The following is a 17,442-nucleotide window of genomic DNA, read 5'->3' as shown; positions in this document are numbered from 1 at the left end:
GTAAGAGATTTATTTATTTATTAATTTTGGCATTGGGATTAAACCCAGGGGTGCTTTACTGCTGAGCTACATCCTCTTTCCTTTTTATTTTTATTTTTGAGACAGGATCTTATTAAATAGCTGAAATTGGGCTTGCTAAATTGCCCAGGCTGGCCTTGAGCTTGTGATCCTCCTGCCTCAGCCTCCTGAGACACTGAGATGATATGCATGTGTCATGGGCCTGGCTGAGAAGAGATTTATGAATCAAATTAGGATAAAACTGGATAAATTCTTTGCTAATGGGAACTTCTAAGGAAAAATTCCTACTAGGTAGTAATTGATCATATATGGAACATGAGAAATTGAACAAATGGACATTTGCCTAACTCTACAGAGAAACACACAAGTGTATAAAACTGAACACATGGAGTATTTGTCTTGGCTAAAGGAAGGCAAAAAACAAACAAACAAACAAACAAACAAACAAACAAAAACCCAGAATAAAACTGGAGTCAAGTGCTTTTATCCTTCAACTCAACTAATACCCCAGGAAAAAAAGAGCAATTTAGAACACACTGATAGTATACAGAAAAACATAAGCAGCATTGCTGTTATGAAATGATTTCCATACTTAACAGGTAGATGACTGAAACCATAAATATTCTTTCTCTACGTTGATCAACTACTCATCTCACTGTCTTCTTTTCTGGTCTGTTTAACTGTCGGTTAAAATCCCACAAATACAAAAACAACTGTTTATAGACAGAGACTCTTGGGTCTATTCCAGAAAGTTGGTTTGATACACTGGAGGTTTCTGCAATGTTTTGAACCTCATGGCCTGAAGTCACTTTTCTTCCTGGCAGTAACTCTAAGTCCATCATTATTTTTAACATTAAAAATAATCTACAGTGTGATACTTGAAATTTCTAAAACAACTGTTTTCTTTTATGTCCCTATTTGAAATAATTCATTTCTTAATGAGAAACTTTCAGTTGCTGAGCTCCATTTAAAATTTTTGGCTTGAAAATGAATGCAAACTCTTGTAGAAATATTTCTTTTAGCTTGGTTGATGTCATAAACACCACTTTAAGATTCATTATAATTATTCTATAAAATTCTGGAGCACAATTATTTACAGTAACTCATGAATATCTTACAATATTAGGACCAATATGGAGTAATATCTGGGCCTCAATAAGGCTACAACCAAGATCATCCTCAAGAGACAAATATTTATCCTAATTGTTTGTTCATTTGAATTACCTGGGTAATACCTTAACTACCCAAATCTGTTTAGCTACATCATCACTTAGGAGATGTTCTATGATTTAAAAAAAAAGAAAGAAAAGAAAAAACAAAAGGACCAATTAAATGTTAACCATAAAAACTTTAGAGTCATACACAGTTCACAAGCTGTTTGAACAAGTTCTTGAATATTTGTGGGTTATTTTAAAATATCGAATAAGAGTACAGATATTATTAGAAATATGCTAATGGATGTATATATAAACATTAAGCAATACACTATAATTATGGACAGTTTCCCTGGACATCAAATCCCTATATTATAAATTCTAAAACACACTATCTCAATCTTAAATTTTCACAACGTAGAGAAATTCATTTTACCTTCTATCTTCCTTTTATACTACAGACAAGAACAAAAAGACAAAGGATTAGATATTTGAAGTCACAGCACAAAGGGAGTGCTATAAGAATAAAAAAGGAGAAATTCAGGAGCATGTAAATCTGGGTCTTACAATTAGAAAAAAAGGAATGGTGACTCAGTCTTCCACTGCCACTGTAGCTACACCAGTGATTTCCCCCCCGGCCCCCAGTGGTTAAGTGTCCCTGGATTGTTCAATCCCTATTTTTTTAAAAAAATTATTCTAATTTGTTATATATGACATTTCAATTCATATTATACATATATAGCACAATTTTGCATACCTCTGGTTGTACACAATGTAGAGTCACACCATCTGTATCTTTGTATATATATACTTAGAATAATGATGTCCATCTCATCCCACTGCTTTTTCTACCTCCATGGCCCCTCTCTTTTTCTCCCTTCCCTTTCCCCTATCTAGAATTCGTCTGTCCCCCTTGCCCCAATATCAATCAGCATCCTTATATCAGAGAAAACATTTGGCATTTGTTTTTTGGGGATTGCCTTACTCCACTTAGCATTATATTCTGAAACTCCATCCATTTACCTGCAAATGTGATTTCTATTCTTGATAGGCACTCTCTCGCCTAGGACAGTTTCTAAAAATTCAGATTTCTATAAACAGTAGATTATCTTTATAATTTCTCTCAAATCCTATTATAATAATGAGAATTTAAAAATAAAATATATAAACCTACAAGAACAAAAGGAATGAGAAAGAAGACAACAACTGAGAGGAGATGCTGACAAAATTTGGAAAGCAGAAAGTGGGTGGACCAAAAAATAATGAAAACTCTGCAGGTTAGAGAAAGTAGAGACCTTGGTGCCTGCAGGACAGGGATGTTTCATCAGCAGCAGCAAGTTCATCTGAGTCATGAAATCCTATCAAGGGTAGGAATGTAAGGTATCCCTGAAAGTGTGGGTGAGAAGTGGGGCTGTCTCTTTTATGCTGCTGTTAACAGAATACCACAGATTGGGCAGTGAAGAGAAACTTATTTGGCTGATAGTTGTGGAGGTTGGGAAGTCCAAGATTGAGGGTGCATCTGGAGAAAGCCTTCTTGCTACATCATACCATGCAGAAAGGATTGCATGGTAAGAGAACCCATAAGAGACAAGAGGGAAGGGGATTGAATTCATTCTTTTATCTGGAAACTACTGTGATAATTAACCCACTTCCCTAAGATAATAACATTAATCCATTCATAAAGGTAGAGGTCCCATGACCTGATCATTTCTTAAAAGGTCTCACCTCTCAACAGTGATGAAGTTTCCAACATATGAATTCTGGGGGATACATTCAAACCACAGAAGGGAGTTCAAACAAACATTTTAAAGTCAATATAAGAAATGATTAGAGTTCAATAGCCCTATCCCTACTTCACACAATGAGAACACGACCCCTGTTCAATTCATCAAAAGACGGCTGGTTTATTCTCTGGAAAAAATGAACCAGTGGAGTTCCATGCGAAGTGGGAGTGGGGGTGAAACATCATACAGAAATATGAGAATTATGTGAACATCTCCTCTTCGATGCCAGTGCTGTTGTGAGCTCAGTAAGTGAGAAGTAAAGCAAGGAAGACTTTTTTAACTGTGTCTGTTCTTCTAAGCCTAGCACAAATTGTGGTTCTTTGATCACATTCATTTAACTCTTTTCTGGAAAAAGCTTTAGAAATGGTAGACTAATAAATCTAATAATCTAATAAATGGTAGACATCTAATAAATCTCTTTACTGAAAGCAATCTTCAGTTCCCTACTATTCAAATCATATTTTTTATGGCAAGTTATGTTCTGCATACTAGCATGGTATGATAAACTCAAACCCCTACTGTGGGGAGCCACTCCAAACACACATGCACCTTTAAGTCCTGATGCACCACAGGGATCTGAAAGATCACTGTAGTCTGGTATGTTAGTCTTTTCCCTCACTCAGATAACATGGCTAACAAGGTGTGGCTATAGGAGTAGGAGATACCCAGAGGGTGAGCTACACTCACCTGTTCACTTGTAATCCTACCTCTTGCCTCATTTGAATGGCTTCTCCCCAATAAAAGGGTTCAGTACAGGCTCTCTCTCTCTTTCCATGGACCCCTAAGGTTGAAGAAGCTGTCATGGGACCCAAAGGAAAAGGTATTTTTCTGTCTCTGTGTGATTATTTTGCAGCCCAGTTCACCTGGAGTGACCCTGAGTGTTTTTAGTCCTAGAATGTGACACCCTACCAGTTCTGGAACAAAAGTTAAAACACTATAACTGGGTAACAAAGGAAATATCTACATTTCATTAATTCCAGTAAAAGAATTTTCCTCCTATTACTACCTCCACAATTATTGAAGAAAAAATAATTTATATTGCATTTAGTCATATACCTATAAAAGAAAATGTGTCAGAAAAACTTACTTACATGAAGCTCTTCCAGAGTACAAAGACCTGCTCTTGTAGTACTTGGATAGCTTGGACTTTTAAATGCTGTAGTAAGTTTTTCTTTTTTTTTTTTTGTAATAACTTTTTATGCTATACATTATTCAAAGACTTAACAACTGTCTGGGTGGGTAAAAAAAATTAGGGAACACCAGACCCCATACATAAAGTGTATCTTCATTTTAAATCTGAAGAAGTTACAATATCCTTACAGCATTAATATTGAATATTACTCCATTTATACTCTGTACTATTTGTAAAAGAGAACTCTCTTGATAAATTATACCAAACTTCAAGTTATTACTTATTCACTGAGTGCATTTACCACTGGAGTCACAGGTGCCACTGTTCCCAATGACAACACCATCCTCCACATCCAATTTAGTTGTGCCACTCACTCCTAGCTGCCAGGCCTGAGAGCACCAAAGCAAGGCCACTAACCTTCTCCCTCAGTTATATCTGAACGGTCCAACTTGGCTTCCTTATGTTGTCCTTCTGCAACCTTCACGGCAACGGCTCGGCAAATGGCCCCAAACTTTCTATCCAGAGAACGAACTCCTGCTTCCCTGGTGTACCTGTGAACAAAGAAAAATATTTCATTTTGCCAAAATACCACCTTAAAAACAGACAGAAATACTACTAACCTTTCTATTAAAGGAACAGTATACATTTAAAAGTTTTTTTTACTCTGCCTTGACTAATGAACTTACCCACACCGAAAATGTCTCATTTAAGTATTGTTACTTCTTAAATATTCAGATGTGTTTTCAGCCACAAATATTTCCTTTATATAAATTATCCTGAACTTTTACCCAATAACTAAAAACAAATCCTTGGTCCTTCAATTTATTTATTTATTTAATATATATATTATAGTTGGAGGTGGACACAATAACTTTATTTTTTATTTTTTATTCTAATTTGTTATATATGACAGCAGAATGCATTACAATTCATATTATACATATAGAGCATGATTTTTCATATCTCTAGTTGTATATAAAGTATATTCACACCATTTGTGTCTTCATACTTATACTTAGGATAATGATGTCTGACTCATTCCACTGTCTTTCCTATCCCTATGACCCTTCCCTTAACTTCCCTCTCTTTTGCCCTATCTAAAGTTCCTCCATTCTTCCCATGCTTCCTAACCCCCATCACCATTATGAGTCAGCATCCTCATATCAAAGAAACATTTGGTCTTTGTTTTTTTGGGATTGGCTTACTTCACTTAGCATTAATCTCCAACTCCATCCATTTACCTGCAAATGCCATGTTTTATTCTCTTTTAATGCTGAGTAATATTCCATTGTGAATACATACCAGTTTCTCTATTCATTCATCTACTAAAGGTCATCTGGGCTGGTTCCATGAATTAGCTATTTGTGAACTGTGCTGCTATAAACATTGATGTGTCTGTGTCCCTGTAGTACACTGTTTTTTTTTAATAGTTGTAGATGGAGAGAATGCCTTTATTTTATTTATTAATTTTTATGTGGTGCTGAGGATCAAACCCAGTGCCTCACACATGCTAGGCAAGCGCTTTGCCACTGAGCTACAGCTCCAGCCCTAGTATGCTGTTTTTAAGTCCTCTGGGTATAATACCTTTATTTTTAATTTTTATGTGGTGCTGAGGATCAAACCCAGTGCCTCACGCATGTTAGGTTAGCGCCTAACCACTGAGTCACAACCCCAGTCCTGGTCCTTCAATTTATATTGACAAAGTAAATTTGGCAGCATATAAAATACCATTTATTTTTTGATATGTTTAAGAGTTTTCTAAAGCAAAATTTGTCAATTTAAGAAAATTCTAAATTTATTGTACTTGAAATACTGCAGAAAGAATCAGAAATTGAGCCAACTGCAGTGATGCATGCCCGTAATTCCAGTGATTTGAGGGCTGAGGCAAGAGGACTGGGCGTTCAAAGCCAGCCTCAGCAATTTAGGGAGGCCCTTAACAAATTAGCAAGACTCTGTCTCAAAATAAAAATATAAAAAGTGCTGAGAAAATAAAATAAAATAAAAAGTGGTAGGGATGTTGCTCAGTGGTTAAGTGCCCCCCTGGTATCAAAAAAAAAAAAAAAAAGACAAAAATCAGAAACTGCACTGAATGTAGGACAGAAATCAACTTTTTACTAGGAACTTTGCTAATCACCTAGGGACTCCGTGTGTTTTTATTGTGATTTTTGTAAAATACTCTACATGTAGTTAAGCAGAGCTACCTAAAAAACTTAGACGTATTTCAGCAAATTCCACAACCCATTCCATAAACCATTTTTGGTGTAACCAACTTTGGTGGGATAGGAATGGACAACATCAGGTAAAAAATTTGTTTTATCTGAAAAACTGGATTTGATTTAGGTAGTCAGACATTCTAGGGAAGGAGATTTTAAAAGTTGTGAGAAAAGACAGATTAAAGCAGTTGGCAAAATAAAGTAAAACTCATTTCAGTCAAAAAGATAAAAGGACACAAAAATAGAGTTGACATTATATAACTGAATATAATTTCCTTTTTTACCCTGACACTGGGATTGAACTCACGGTTTCACACATGCTAGGTAATTGTTCTGCCACTGCACCACATCCCAGCCCCAGAATATAATTTAAATAAGGAAGAAACAGGACGGTATCCTGAAAATAAACAAATCAACATATAAAGAAAAACCAAAAACCCAATGTAGCTTCCTAGACAACTACATGATCAGCTTAGGTTTAATGGGACAAAAGATGAAAGCAGAGGGTCTGAATAAGCTTACAAAGGAATGGAATGAAAATACAAAAATGAGACCGTGAGGTTCAGAATGAATTGGAGGTAGCCAAAAATAATCAGGATATGCAACAACAAAAATACCTCTTTATGTGTTTAGAACAATAATGGGCTAGAAACCAATTCACAGATTATATCATTAACAACTGACCAAAAAAAAGTAGACATACAAACTCCTATTTGATATCTTTAAATTGTAAAAGGAGGAATAACCAGGGTCAAATAAGAAAATAAGAATTGGCTATTTGGGGTGGAGGATGTCGCTCGGTGGCAGAGTACTTGCCCAGCATGTGTGAGATTCTGGGTTTGATCCCTAGCAAACCCCCACCCCTCAAAAAAGAATTGGTTGATGTTTCTCATGATGACTTGAACATAGGATGTTATATATGTTGATTTTCAGAAGACATAAAAAACTAACAATGAAATATACATAACTACAAATTTCAATGTTTTGGCTTTAAGAAACTAAACTCTATAAACGCAGAATGGGGTATGCCAAGCTTAGTAAAAACTAACTGAAAAGGCAAAATAATATCTCAAAAGAGCTAAGAATCTAGAGAATTATATTCAGAATAAGAAAAATATGATCTTCTTCCACTATGAACTGTTTAGGCTATATTTGAAATAATACGTTATACTCTGAGTATTTCATTATAAAAGGTACACTGATACATACTGGACTCATTCAGAAGACTAATCAGAAAGGTAAAAAGCCTTGGAACCAGGTCAAGAGGAATGGTAAAGATAACAGGAATGTTTAGCTTGAAGAAGAGACTATTTATGGGGTATATATCTGATAGTATTTCTTTTTATTTCAGAAGGAATGCAAAAAGGAGGAATTATACTTAAATTCTAGATGTTCCTATAAAGCAGAAATAGAAAATTATAGGGAATGAATATAAAAAAATCTTTATGGCAAAGTTTTCACCATCCTGGGACTGGAAGTATTCAAACAGGCTAGTTACACTGGGAGGAAGTAAGACTGGAATGCTAAAGGTCTACGACTATGACACACTCCAAAAATGAGAAACTTTAACACAGATACTCTATGCTGTAAGTCTAGTAGCTTACTACATATCTGAAACTTGCCTGGAGTAGCATATACTTGTAAGGTTTTAAATATAAACATAGATAGATAAAAACTAATAAAACTGCTCAGAGAGATTTCCTAATGTCCATAGCTTTTATGATTTGATGTTTTACAGTAATAATAATGATGAAATAAATAATAAATGAAACAGTTCTCCAAGAGACAACTGGGAAATACAAATAATGTTTATTCTTCAGAATGATCATTATTCAGATTTAGATAAGATATATCTCTATCACTTGGATTTTATATAGAAAAAAGCTATCAAACGGGTTAAGTCTCTTGTTGAAAGTCACAGAAGAGGCCAGAGCAATTAGACAGACGAAAGAAATTAAAGGCATAAAAATAGGAAAAGAAGAACTCAAATTATCACTATTTGCAGATGACATGATTTTATACCTAGCAGACCCAAAAGGGTCTACAAAGAAACTATTAGAGCTAATAAATGAATTCAGCAAAGTGGCAGGATATAAAATCAACACGCATAAATCAAAGGCATTCCTGTATATCAGCGACAAATCCTCTGAAATGAAAATGAGGACAACCACTCCATTCACAATATCCTCAAAAAAAAATAAAATACTTGGGAATCAACCTAACAAAAGAGGTGAAAGACTTATACAATGAAAACTACAGAACCCTAAAGAGAGAAATAGAAGAAGATCTTAGAAGATGGAAAAATATACCTTGTTCATGGATAGGTAAAACTAACATCATCAAAATGGCGATATTACCAAAAGTTCTCCATAGGTTTAATGCAATGCCAATCAAAATCCCAACAGCATTTCTTGGAGAAATAGAGAAAGCAATCATGAAATTCATATGGAAAAATAAAAGACCCAGAATAGCAAAAACAATGCTAAGCAGGAAGTGTGAATCAGGCGGTATAGCGATACCAGACTTCAAACTATACCACAGAGCAATAGTAACAAAAACAGCATGGTACTGGTACCAAAACAGGTGGGTGGACCAATGGTACAGAATAGAGGACACAGAAACCAATCCACAAAACTACAACTATCTTATATTTGATAAAGGGGCTAAAAGCATGCAATGGAGGAAGGATAGCATCTTCAACAAATGGTGCTGGGAAAACTGGAAATCCATATGCAACAAAATGAAACTGAATCCCTTTCTCTTGCCATGCACAAAAGTTAACTCAAAGTGGATCAAGGAACTTGATATCAAATCAGAGACACGGCGTCTGATAGAAGAAAAAGTTGGCTACGATCTACATACTGTGGGGTCGGGCTCCAAATTCCTCAATAGGACACCCATAGCACAAGAGTTAATAACTATAATCAACAAATGGGACTTACTCAAACTAAAAAGTTTTTTCTCAGCAAAAGAAACAATAAGAGAGTTAAATAGGGAGCCTACATCCTGGGAACAAATCTTTACTCCTCACACTTCAGACAGAGCCCTAATATCCAGAATATACAAAGAACTCAAAAAATTAGACAATAAGATAACAAATAACCCAATCAACAAATGGGCCAAGGACCCGAACAGACATTTCTCAGAGGAGGACATACAATCAATCAACAAGTACATGAAAATGCTCACCATCTCTAGTAGTCAGAGAAATGCAAATCAAAACCACCCTAAGATACCATCTCACTCCAGTAAGATTGGCAGCCATTATGAAGTGAAACAACAACAAATGCTGGCGAGGATGTGGGGGAAAGGGTACAATTGTACACTGCTGGTGGGACTGCAAATTGGTGCAGCCAATTTGGAAAGCAGTATGGAGATTTCTTGGAAAGCTGGGAATGGAACCACCATTTGACCCAGCTATTCCCCTTCTTGGTCTATTCCCTAAAGACCTAAAAAGAGCATACTACAGGGACACTGCTACATCCATGTTCATAGCAGCACAATTCACAATAGCAAGACTGTGGAACCAACCTAGATGCCCTTCAATAGACGAATGGATAAAAACAATGTGGCATTTATACACAATGGAATATTACTCTGCATTAAAAAATGACAAAATCATAGAATTTGCAGGGAAATGGATGGCATTAGAGCAGATTATGCTAAGTGAAGCTAGCCAATTCCTTAAAAACAAATGCCAAATGTCTTCTTTGATATAAGGAGAGTAACTAAGAACAGAGTAGGGACGAAGAGCATGAGAAAAAGATTAACATTAAACAGGGATGAGAGGTGGGAGGGAAAGGGAGAGAGAAGGGAAATTGCATGGAAATGGAAGGAGACCCTCAGGGGTATACAAAATTACATACAAGAGGAAGTGAGGGGAAAGGGAAAAAAATATAAGGGGGAGAAATGAATTACAGTAGAGGGGGTAGAGAGAGAAGAGGGGAGGGGAGCGGGGGAGGGAGGATAGTAGAGGATAGGAAAGGCAGAAAAAAAAAGAAAGTCACAGAAGATATCATAAGTATTATCTGGTACAATAATATGTCTGGAAGATTTTGGCAAATCACCTAATTTATTTCTCCTGAAATTATTTACACAGTATAGCACAAAGGAAGTTTAGAAAAACAATGCCCAGGGAGGGTAATAGAAGTACATTGGATTAGACAAAAAGGGAATGAAGGGAAGGGAGTGGGAAGGGGAATTACAAAGAGAGTAGAATTAACTGGACATAATTTTCCTATCCTTGTATTTGAATACATGACCAGGGTAACTCTGTATCATGTGCAACCACAAAAATAGGATACTAATTAGAATGAGTTATACTCCACATATGTATAATATGCCAAAATACATTCTACTGGCATGCATATCTAAAAAGAATAAATAAAATTAAATTAAAAAAAGAAAAAGAATGCTCAGGTTAGATTTAGTCTTACTATTTTATATTTAAATTTAAACAGACCCATAAGAAAGTTGGCATAAATAAAAAGAAAGTCTGATAAGCCAAACTTTTAAGATATAGAGAGATGTTTTATATCTTTTGAAAAACAGCATTTACTAGAAAAGGGTGCATGAGTGTTTGGCAGCCTGTACAACTTGCTGGATGATGCAATGGATCTGTAACACTGAGCCAGGAAAACTGTAAGAGGCTGTGGTAGATAAAAATTTTCAACAGGGTATGTTTTCCATTCAAACACACAGTCTATAAATACACAGTCTATAATACTCAAATAATTTATGCTGTGCTTGCCACAGGCTTAAGCACTTGGTAGCAAACTTGGGGAAGCACCTTCTTTATTGTTTCAGTGTTAATTCTGAAGATCAGAACTCTGAGATTTTAAAAAACCTCTCAAAGAGAAGAAAAGGAAATCAGAATAACCTAAAACAGATGTCTGAAAGTTGCAACTCACCTCTTAAGCAAATTAAGCAACTTTCAAGATTCAAGGCATAACAAGTGTCTCTTTATTTTCATGCGTTTGGTTTTTGATCTATCAAATTAATCCCTTAAATTTCTACTGTGGCAAAGTAGAAATTCTAGTTCAATGAAGGTACTTATCAATGAAGATATTCTAAGTTGAATCTCTATGAAATTCTAGTTCATACAGAGTCTTATTTAAATCAATAGCTATGGCAGTGTTTGCTAGAAATTTGTTGGAGAAAGAGAAATGTATACTATGGGAAGACACTAAAAAAATCTGCTCAAACATTAATGAAGCTTAGGATGGGTGACTAACCTGGTGATGATGGCAAGAGTAGTAACCTGAGGGATCTGAATCTGTTGAGGAGTCAGCCCATGTTGTTCCAGTTGCTTTGGGATTAAGTGCCTGTGGGCAATCTCTATCTTTTCCTCCTGTGTATACCCTGGAAAAGAAGGAATCCTCTTCTGTAATTATTCACATAGCTCCCATAATGCCACGCTTTTTTAGTGAATCAAATGCTAATACAACAGATTTTGTACTTGGAATGAATTTAAGTATTACTTTAATTAATACTATAATCAGAACAAGAAAATTTCTCAAACAAATCTCAAAACTTAGAGACAGTAATCTCCTCATTCTCAAATGCTCTGAAATTTTACATAGGAAAATAACGCATCCTTTTCCTTTAGCATAATTTGATACATTCTTGAAAAATTTACACATTCACGATTTCAACTAAATAAACAGTGGGTTCCAAGGGACTGACTCCAAAGGAGTTTTTTACTAGAACTCTAACATAAATTTGAACAACAAAATGAAAACTAACATGTTCCTATAAAAGTTTTTTACCCCAACAACATGCTGGGAAAAATATGTAAATATAAAATAAGAGACTTTATGTTCTTAGTTAAAAGCTTCATTTGTTTTAATTTCTGTCAGAAAAAAATTCCACCCAAACTAATGCATCCTTTCTGTTTAACAAAACAAAATTTTAAATAAGACCTGAAAAAGTAACTTTTGAATACAAAGAGGAGGTTAAAATGACCAAAAAAGCTAAAAAACAGGATGACCAAATCTGCTAGAGGAAGAAGGTGGCATCACCTGCTCCCCCACAGCAGATGCCCTGATTGTTCTACTCTACATCAGTGCAGTTACGAATTTCCGGTCTTAATTTGAGGTTTCCAGGCAATTGAGTTGCAGTATTTATTTATTTTAGTCTTATAATACACACAACCGACTTTTATTCCATCACATTTTAAAACTACTTACAGGAATCATCAGGGCTTTCAGATAATTAAGAAATCTTATCACTCACCAAATAGTAAAAATATATTTCAGATTACTATGAAAAATACATGAAGATTAAATTTAGATTCTACTCTATTTTCATTTTACAGTACTTTCTGATTTTTTATATCCTCCTGGACAAAATAATTCTAAGCAATTAAAATTAGGTGAAAAGGCTAGAATTAGCCAGGTGCAGTGGCACACACCTATAATCCCAGCAGCTCTGGAGGCTGAGGCAGGAGATTTTGAGTTCAAAGCCAGCCTCTTTGAACTCAAGATCTCCTGCCTCAGCAACTAGGAGGTGATAAGCAACTCAGTGAGATCCTGTCTCTAAATAAAATTAAATAAAATACAAAACAGGGCTCTCGATGTTCAGTGGTCGAGTGCCCCTGAGTTCAATCCTTAGTAACCACCCCCTGCAAAAAAGCTAGAATTTAAGAATTAGAAACTACAGAATTTTATCTTTGCACGCTCCAGTGAAGAAGACATGGTTTATATACTGGGTGTGGTGGTGCAAGCCTATAATCCCAGAAACCTAAGAGGCTGAGCAGGAGGATCACAAGTTCAAGTTCCAGGCCAACCTGGGCATTTTAGCAAGACCCAGTTTCAAAATAAAATGTCAAAAGAGGGACTGGGGATGTGTCCGTGGTGAAAGGACACTGGGTTTATTTACAAATAAATAAATAGTAACTACTTGACAGATTCTACTAAAGAGAAAGGTAAAAGCACCATGCACTTTAAGATACAAACAAGGTTAAATCTGAACATGTCAAAATTTATTCTTGATGTCTTACAGAACATACATGTACTCTTACCTGTTATGGTATAAACAAACAAAAAGTTTTACTGTCATACATTTTTTAGAAATATATTTGTTGATGAGCCTTTATTTATTTACATGTGATGCCAAGAATGGAACCCAGTGCTTCACACATGCCAGGCAAATGCTTTACCGCTAAGCCATAATCTAGCCCCCCAGATATTAACTCTATAAAAAAGCTGGTTTATATACCTCATTCAGAACCTTTGAAGATTATACACTGGCACATTAATTTCATTACTCAAAATTCCACAGCATGACTAATTTTAAAGGGTATGCTCAGAAAAGCAAGAAATGTCAAAAATAATGATTTTATTTGTGAATTAAGTACCTGGAACCTGAATGATCTCCATTCTGTCCAATAAGGCAGGTGGTATAGTAGCAGTGGTATTGGCAGTAGCTATAAAAAGAACTTGGGAAAGGTCAAAGGCCACATTTAGATAATGATCTGTGAAGTTATGGTTTTGTTCAGGATCCAACACCTAGGAGAGAACAATAAACATTTAGACAAATTCAGAAGGTCCAGTAGAAAGCTGTACAAACTGAAACACATATGATATATCTGCAAGGTTGACATTTCTGCTCAATATAGTTTGGTAAACAGAGGTATAATACTAAAACCTGAGCATCAGTCTTTGCATTTCCCATACTTTAAATACTTTTTTAATAATGTAACATGTTCAGTGTCAAGCACAAAGAAGCAAAAATTACACTCTGTTCTTAAATCTATTTATTAATAACTCATCATGTGGCCATTACAAGTAGTCAGTCAATCCTGAAGAACCAGTTTGGCAGCACACACTATCCAAACTGCTATAGGAATATAAAGTAAATGTGCAGAGTATTTTGAAATTCTTAGTTAATAATAGTAAGTATATCCCTCTGCAAACATTATCAGAAAGTCTGGTATCAATTCTTTAACTGAAAGGGAAATTCCAAATAAGATTCAACTAATGAAAATTACCATGTTGCTATATTCTAATTTAACACAGCAAAAAATTAACTTAAAAATGCCTTAAAGCACAATCTTTCTGCTTATAGTAAAATCAACAAATCTTTACAAATTTTAATTTAACAATTAGATTCTTAAGAAAATCAACTGTATATTAGAGGCTGTATCTTCTTTAGGTTACTGCTAACATGCTTCAAGTTATAGACAGAGACTTTTTTTTTTTTTAAAGAGAGAGAGAGAGAGAGAGAGAGAGAGAGAGAGAGAGAGAGAGAGAATTTTTTTAATATTTATTTTTTAGTTATCGGCGGACACAACATCTTTGTTTGTATGTGGTGCTGAGGACTGAATCCGGGCCACACGCATGCCAGGCGAGCGCGCTACCGCTTGAGCCACATCCCCAGCCCAAGACAGAGACTTTTACCAGGCCTACATAAGAACCTTAAATAATAAGTACCTTCCACATGTTCTAAATCTTAAACACACTACCACTTTCACTTATGCCAGAATTACTCTAAATAAGTTTAATATACATACTCAAAAGGGAAATAATCCAATTTAAATATTTACTATAATTTTACTATAAAAGCAGCCTTTCCCTGATTCCCTTTTAAAAAACATAGTTACCCTTAATTCTAAGCTCTTTGCTTATAATCTTAAATTCTATTAGACATTCATTATTAAAAAGTTTTTCTTATTATTCATGTTTATCTACATAACATATCCCAGAAGACTAATTTTACAAAACTAAATCATGTTTGATGTTAAAGAAAGGAATTTCCAAGACATCAAAGAAAACTCAGTTCAGTGAAAAATTAAAAGTAATCTTACTATCAATTATCTGTCAGTTCAGGTGAAGTAATTTTTTTTCCCTTAAATTTTGAAGCACAAAGAAGCAAAAATTACACTCTGTTCTTAAATATATTTAAATCTACTGTTTTTTTTAAGTAGAAAAATCACTAAAGCAATGTTTCTGAAATATGCATAAAATTTTTTAAAGTGCATTATAGTTATATTTAAGTTATGAGGAGATAAAATTAGTGATGTCCAATTTGTCTACCTTCATTTTTTTTTTTGTTGAGGTAAACACAAGAAATGCAGACTTTAAACAGTATCAGAAATACTGATCGATATTCTACCACTAAAGATGAATTTCTAGCGAACATTATTCATATGAAGACTCAAGGCAATTTGATGAGTCCATCAAGGGACAAAAATTTCTCTAAGAACATTGAAGCCATCAATCAGGTGCAGTGGTGCACACCTGTAATCCCAGTGATTCAGGAGGCTGAAGCAGGAGGATCACAAGTGCAAGGTCAGCCTCAGCAACTTAGCAAGACCTTTTCTCAAAACACACACACACACACACACACACACACACACACACACAAAAGGGATGGGAATTTAGCTCATTGATACACCACCTCTGAGTTCAATTTCCAGGAATGGAAAAACAAACAAACAATCAAAAAACCTCGAAGTCAATAAATCTCTGCTTCTTACTCCACATTCAGAACTAGCGTTTCCATTGCCCAGTTCACCCTCATACATGGTCTGGTTTCCAAACTGATTAGACCTATTTTTTTCTCTCTTCTTCCCAATTAAAAGGCCTTCTCTTTCAATCCTAGAGTTATAATTCTCACCTAATAAAGTATGTCTGGAATGGAAGGATCTTTGATATGACACCATATTCCTAGAAACATGGGAGTCCAGCTGGGGGTGGGGGTGAGATGTGAGAGGGTGTCTACCAAGAACTGTCCTTCAATGATAATTTTACTAAGGGAAGAACAACTGATGTTTGTAGGCAATCCAGGAATATCCTCTGCTTATTACAGATGACTGTAGTGACTTTAGATATGGTAATATGGTTATGTTTTGTAACAATCTATGCCTTTGAGAGTTAGAAACTGAAATATTTGTAACACATGATGTCTGAAATTGGCTTCAATATCTTCAAAATTTAGAATGCACAGAAAATATGTAATGTATATAAATGAAGCACAACAAAATGAACACCTGTGAATCCACTCTCAATTGAGATCACATTTGTATTTATCTGTTTAGAACAGTAGAAAATGACCCACCCTAAGGGCAAGAAGAAACTATTCATATGAATATTCATCCACATTTATCTAAAAATACCAGAAAGAAATTATCTTTTAAAATAATATATAAATAAAAGCTATGGCCTCCCTTGGTATACACATCATATATGTGAGATAAGTAAGAAAAGGATAGAAATTCTGTTATGTGAAAGGCTGATTGTAGTGCCCATGCAAATCAGCTTTCACTGTAACTCACAGACTGGTCCATATGTGCCTGATCAAGTGTTCTTATACATGAAAATGGAAAAATGGAGTGGTTTAAAAATATTACTGCAAAAATAACATTAAAGATAATATATGTAAACATATGAACAATAAGAGAAAAATGATAAAAGAGTTGACACTTTAATTTCCAAAATAAGTGTTGATAACCACATTAGTGTGTATGGAGAGCTATATAGTACACTTCCTTTGTTATGGATTGAATAGTGCACCCTAACCCCCAATGTAACTATCTGAGAAACTTTAAGGAGATAATTAAGGTGTAATGAGTTTAAGAATGAAGCCCTAATTCAATACAACTGGTATCCTTATAAGAAGACAATCGGCTGGGGATATAGCTCAGTTGGTAGAGTGCTTGTCTCACATGTACAAGGCCCTGGGTTCAATCCCCAGAACCATCCCCCAAAATGAAGAAGATGACTTGTCCCCCGCTGAAAGAAAAAAAATGTATGCCATGAACCTTTGAAATAAATAGATGAACTCCTTATCTGCTAAAGACCCACGAGTACATTTACATGTGACACAAAAGCCTGTGAGCTACATAGGAAAAAATCTACAGATGGACACGCCCTTCAGGAGCTGGTGGCAAGAAATAAATGGGTCAGCTCCATAACAGTGGAGTGGCCTGGATGATCTGATACATTGCATCCAAATTTTTGCCAGCTCTTAATCCAATCCTTACTTCACTTCCTACTACTTGCTCTTTGCCATGAATCCTTTATTCCTGAATGTGTCCTATCTGGTACCTTTCTGAGATAGACTGCAAATTCTGATAATATGTAGAGTTAGGAATGCTGTGCAACATAATAAAGTAGATTTAAATTCTATTATTAAGATTT

At 35.1% G+C, this 17,442-nt stretch overlaps 1 protein-coding gene across 1 annotated transcript in view; it reads right to left on the bottom strand.

Moving 5' to 3' along the window:
- Lonp2 (lon peptidase 2, peroxisomal) overlaps window positions 1–17,442 on the bottom strand; it is a 96,505-nt gene that overhangs the window by 33,350 nt on the left and 45,713 nt on the right. The window contains exons 9-11 of the mRNA XM_076837795.2: window positions 13,659–13,809; window positions 11,536–11,662; window positions 4,506–4,639 (exon numbers count right to left, since the gene is read on the bottom strand). Coding sequence (XP_076693910.1) covers window positions 4,506–4,639; window positions 11,536–11,662; window positions 13,659–13,809 — 412 coding nt within the window. The remainder of the gene's footprint in view (window positions 1–4,505; window positions 4,640–11,535; window positions 11,663–13,658; window positions 13,810–17,442) is intronic.

The sequence above is a fragment of the Callospermophilus lateralis genome, chromosome 18 (genome assembly GCF_048772815.1).
Source record: "Callospermophilus lateralis isolate mCalLat2 chromosome 18, mCalLat2.hap1, whole genome shotgun sequence".
Taxonomy (NCBI): domain Eukaryota; kingdom Metazoa; phylum Chordata; class Mammalia; order Rodentia; family Sciuridae; genus Callospermophilus; species Callospermophilus lateralis.
The sequence above is the reverse complement of the archived record's forward strand: the minus strand, read 5'-3'. Positions and strand labels throughout refer to the sequence as shown.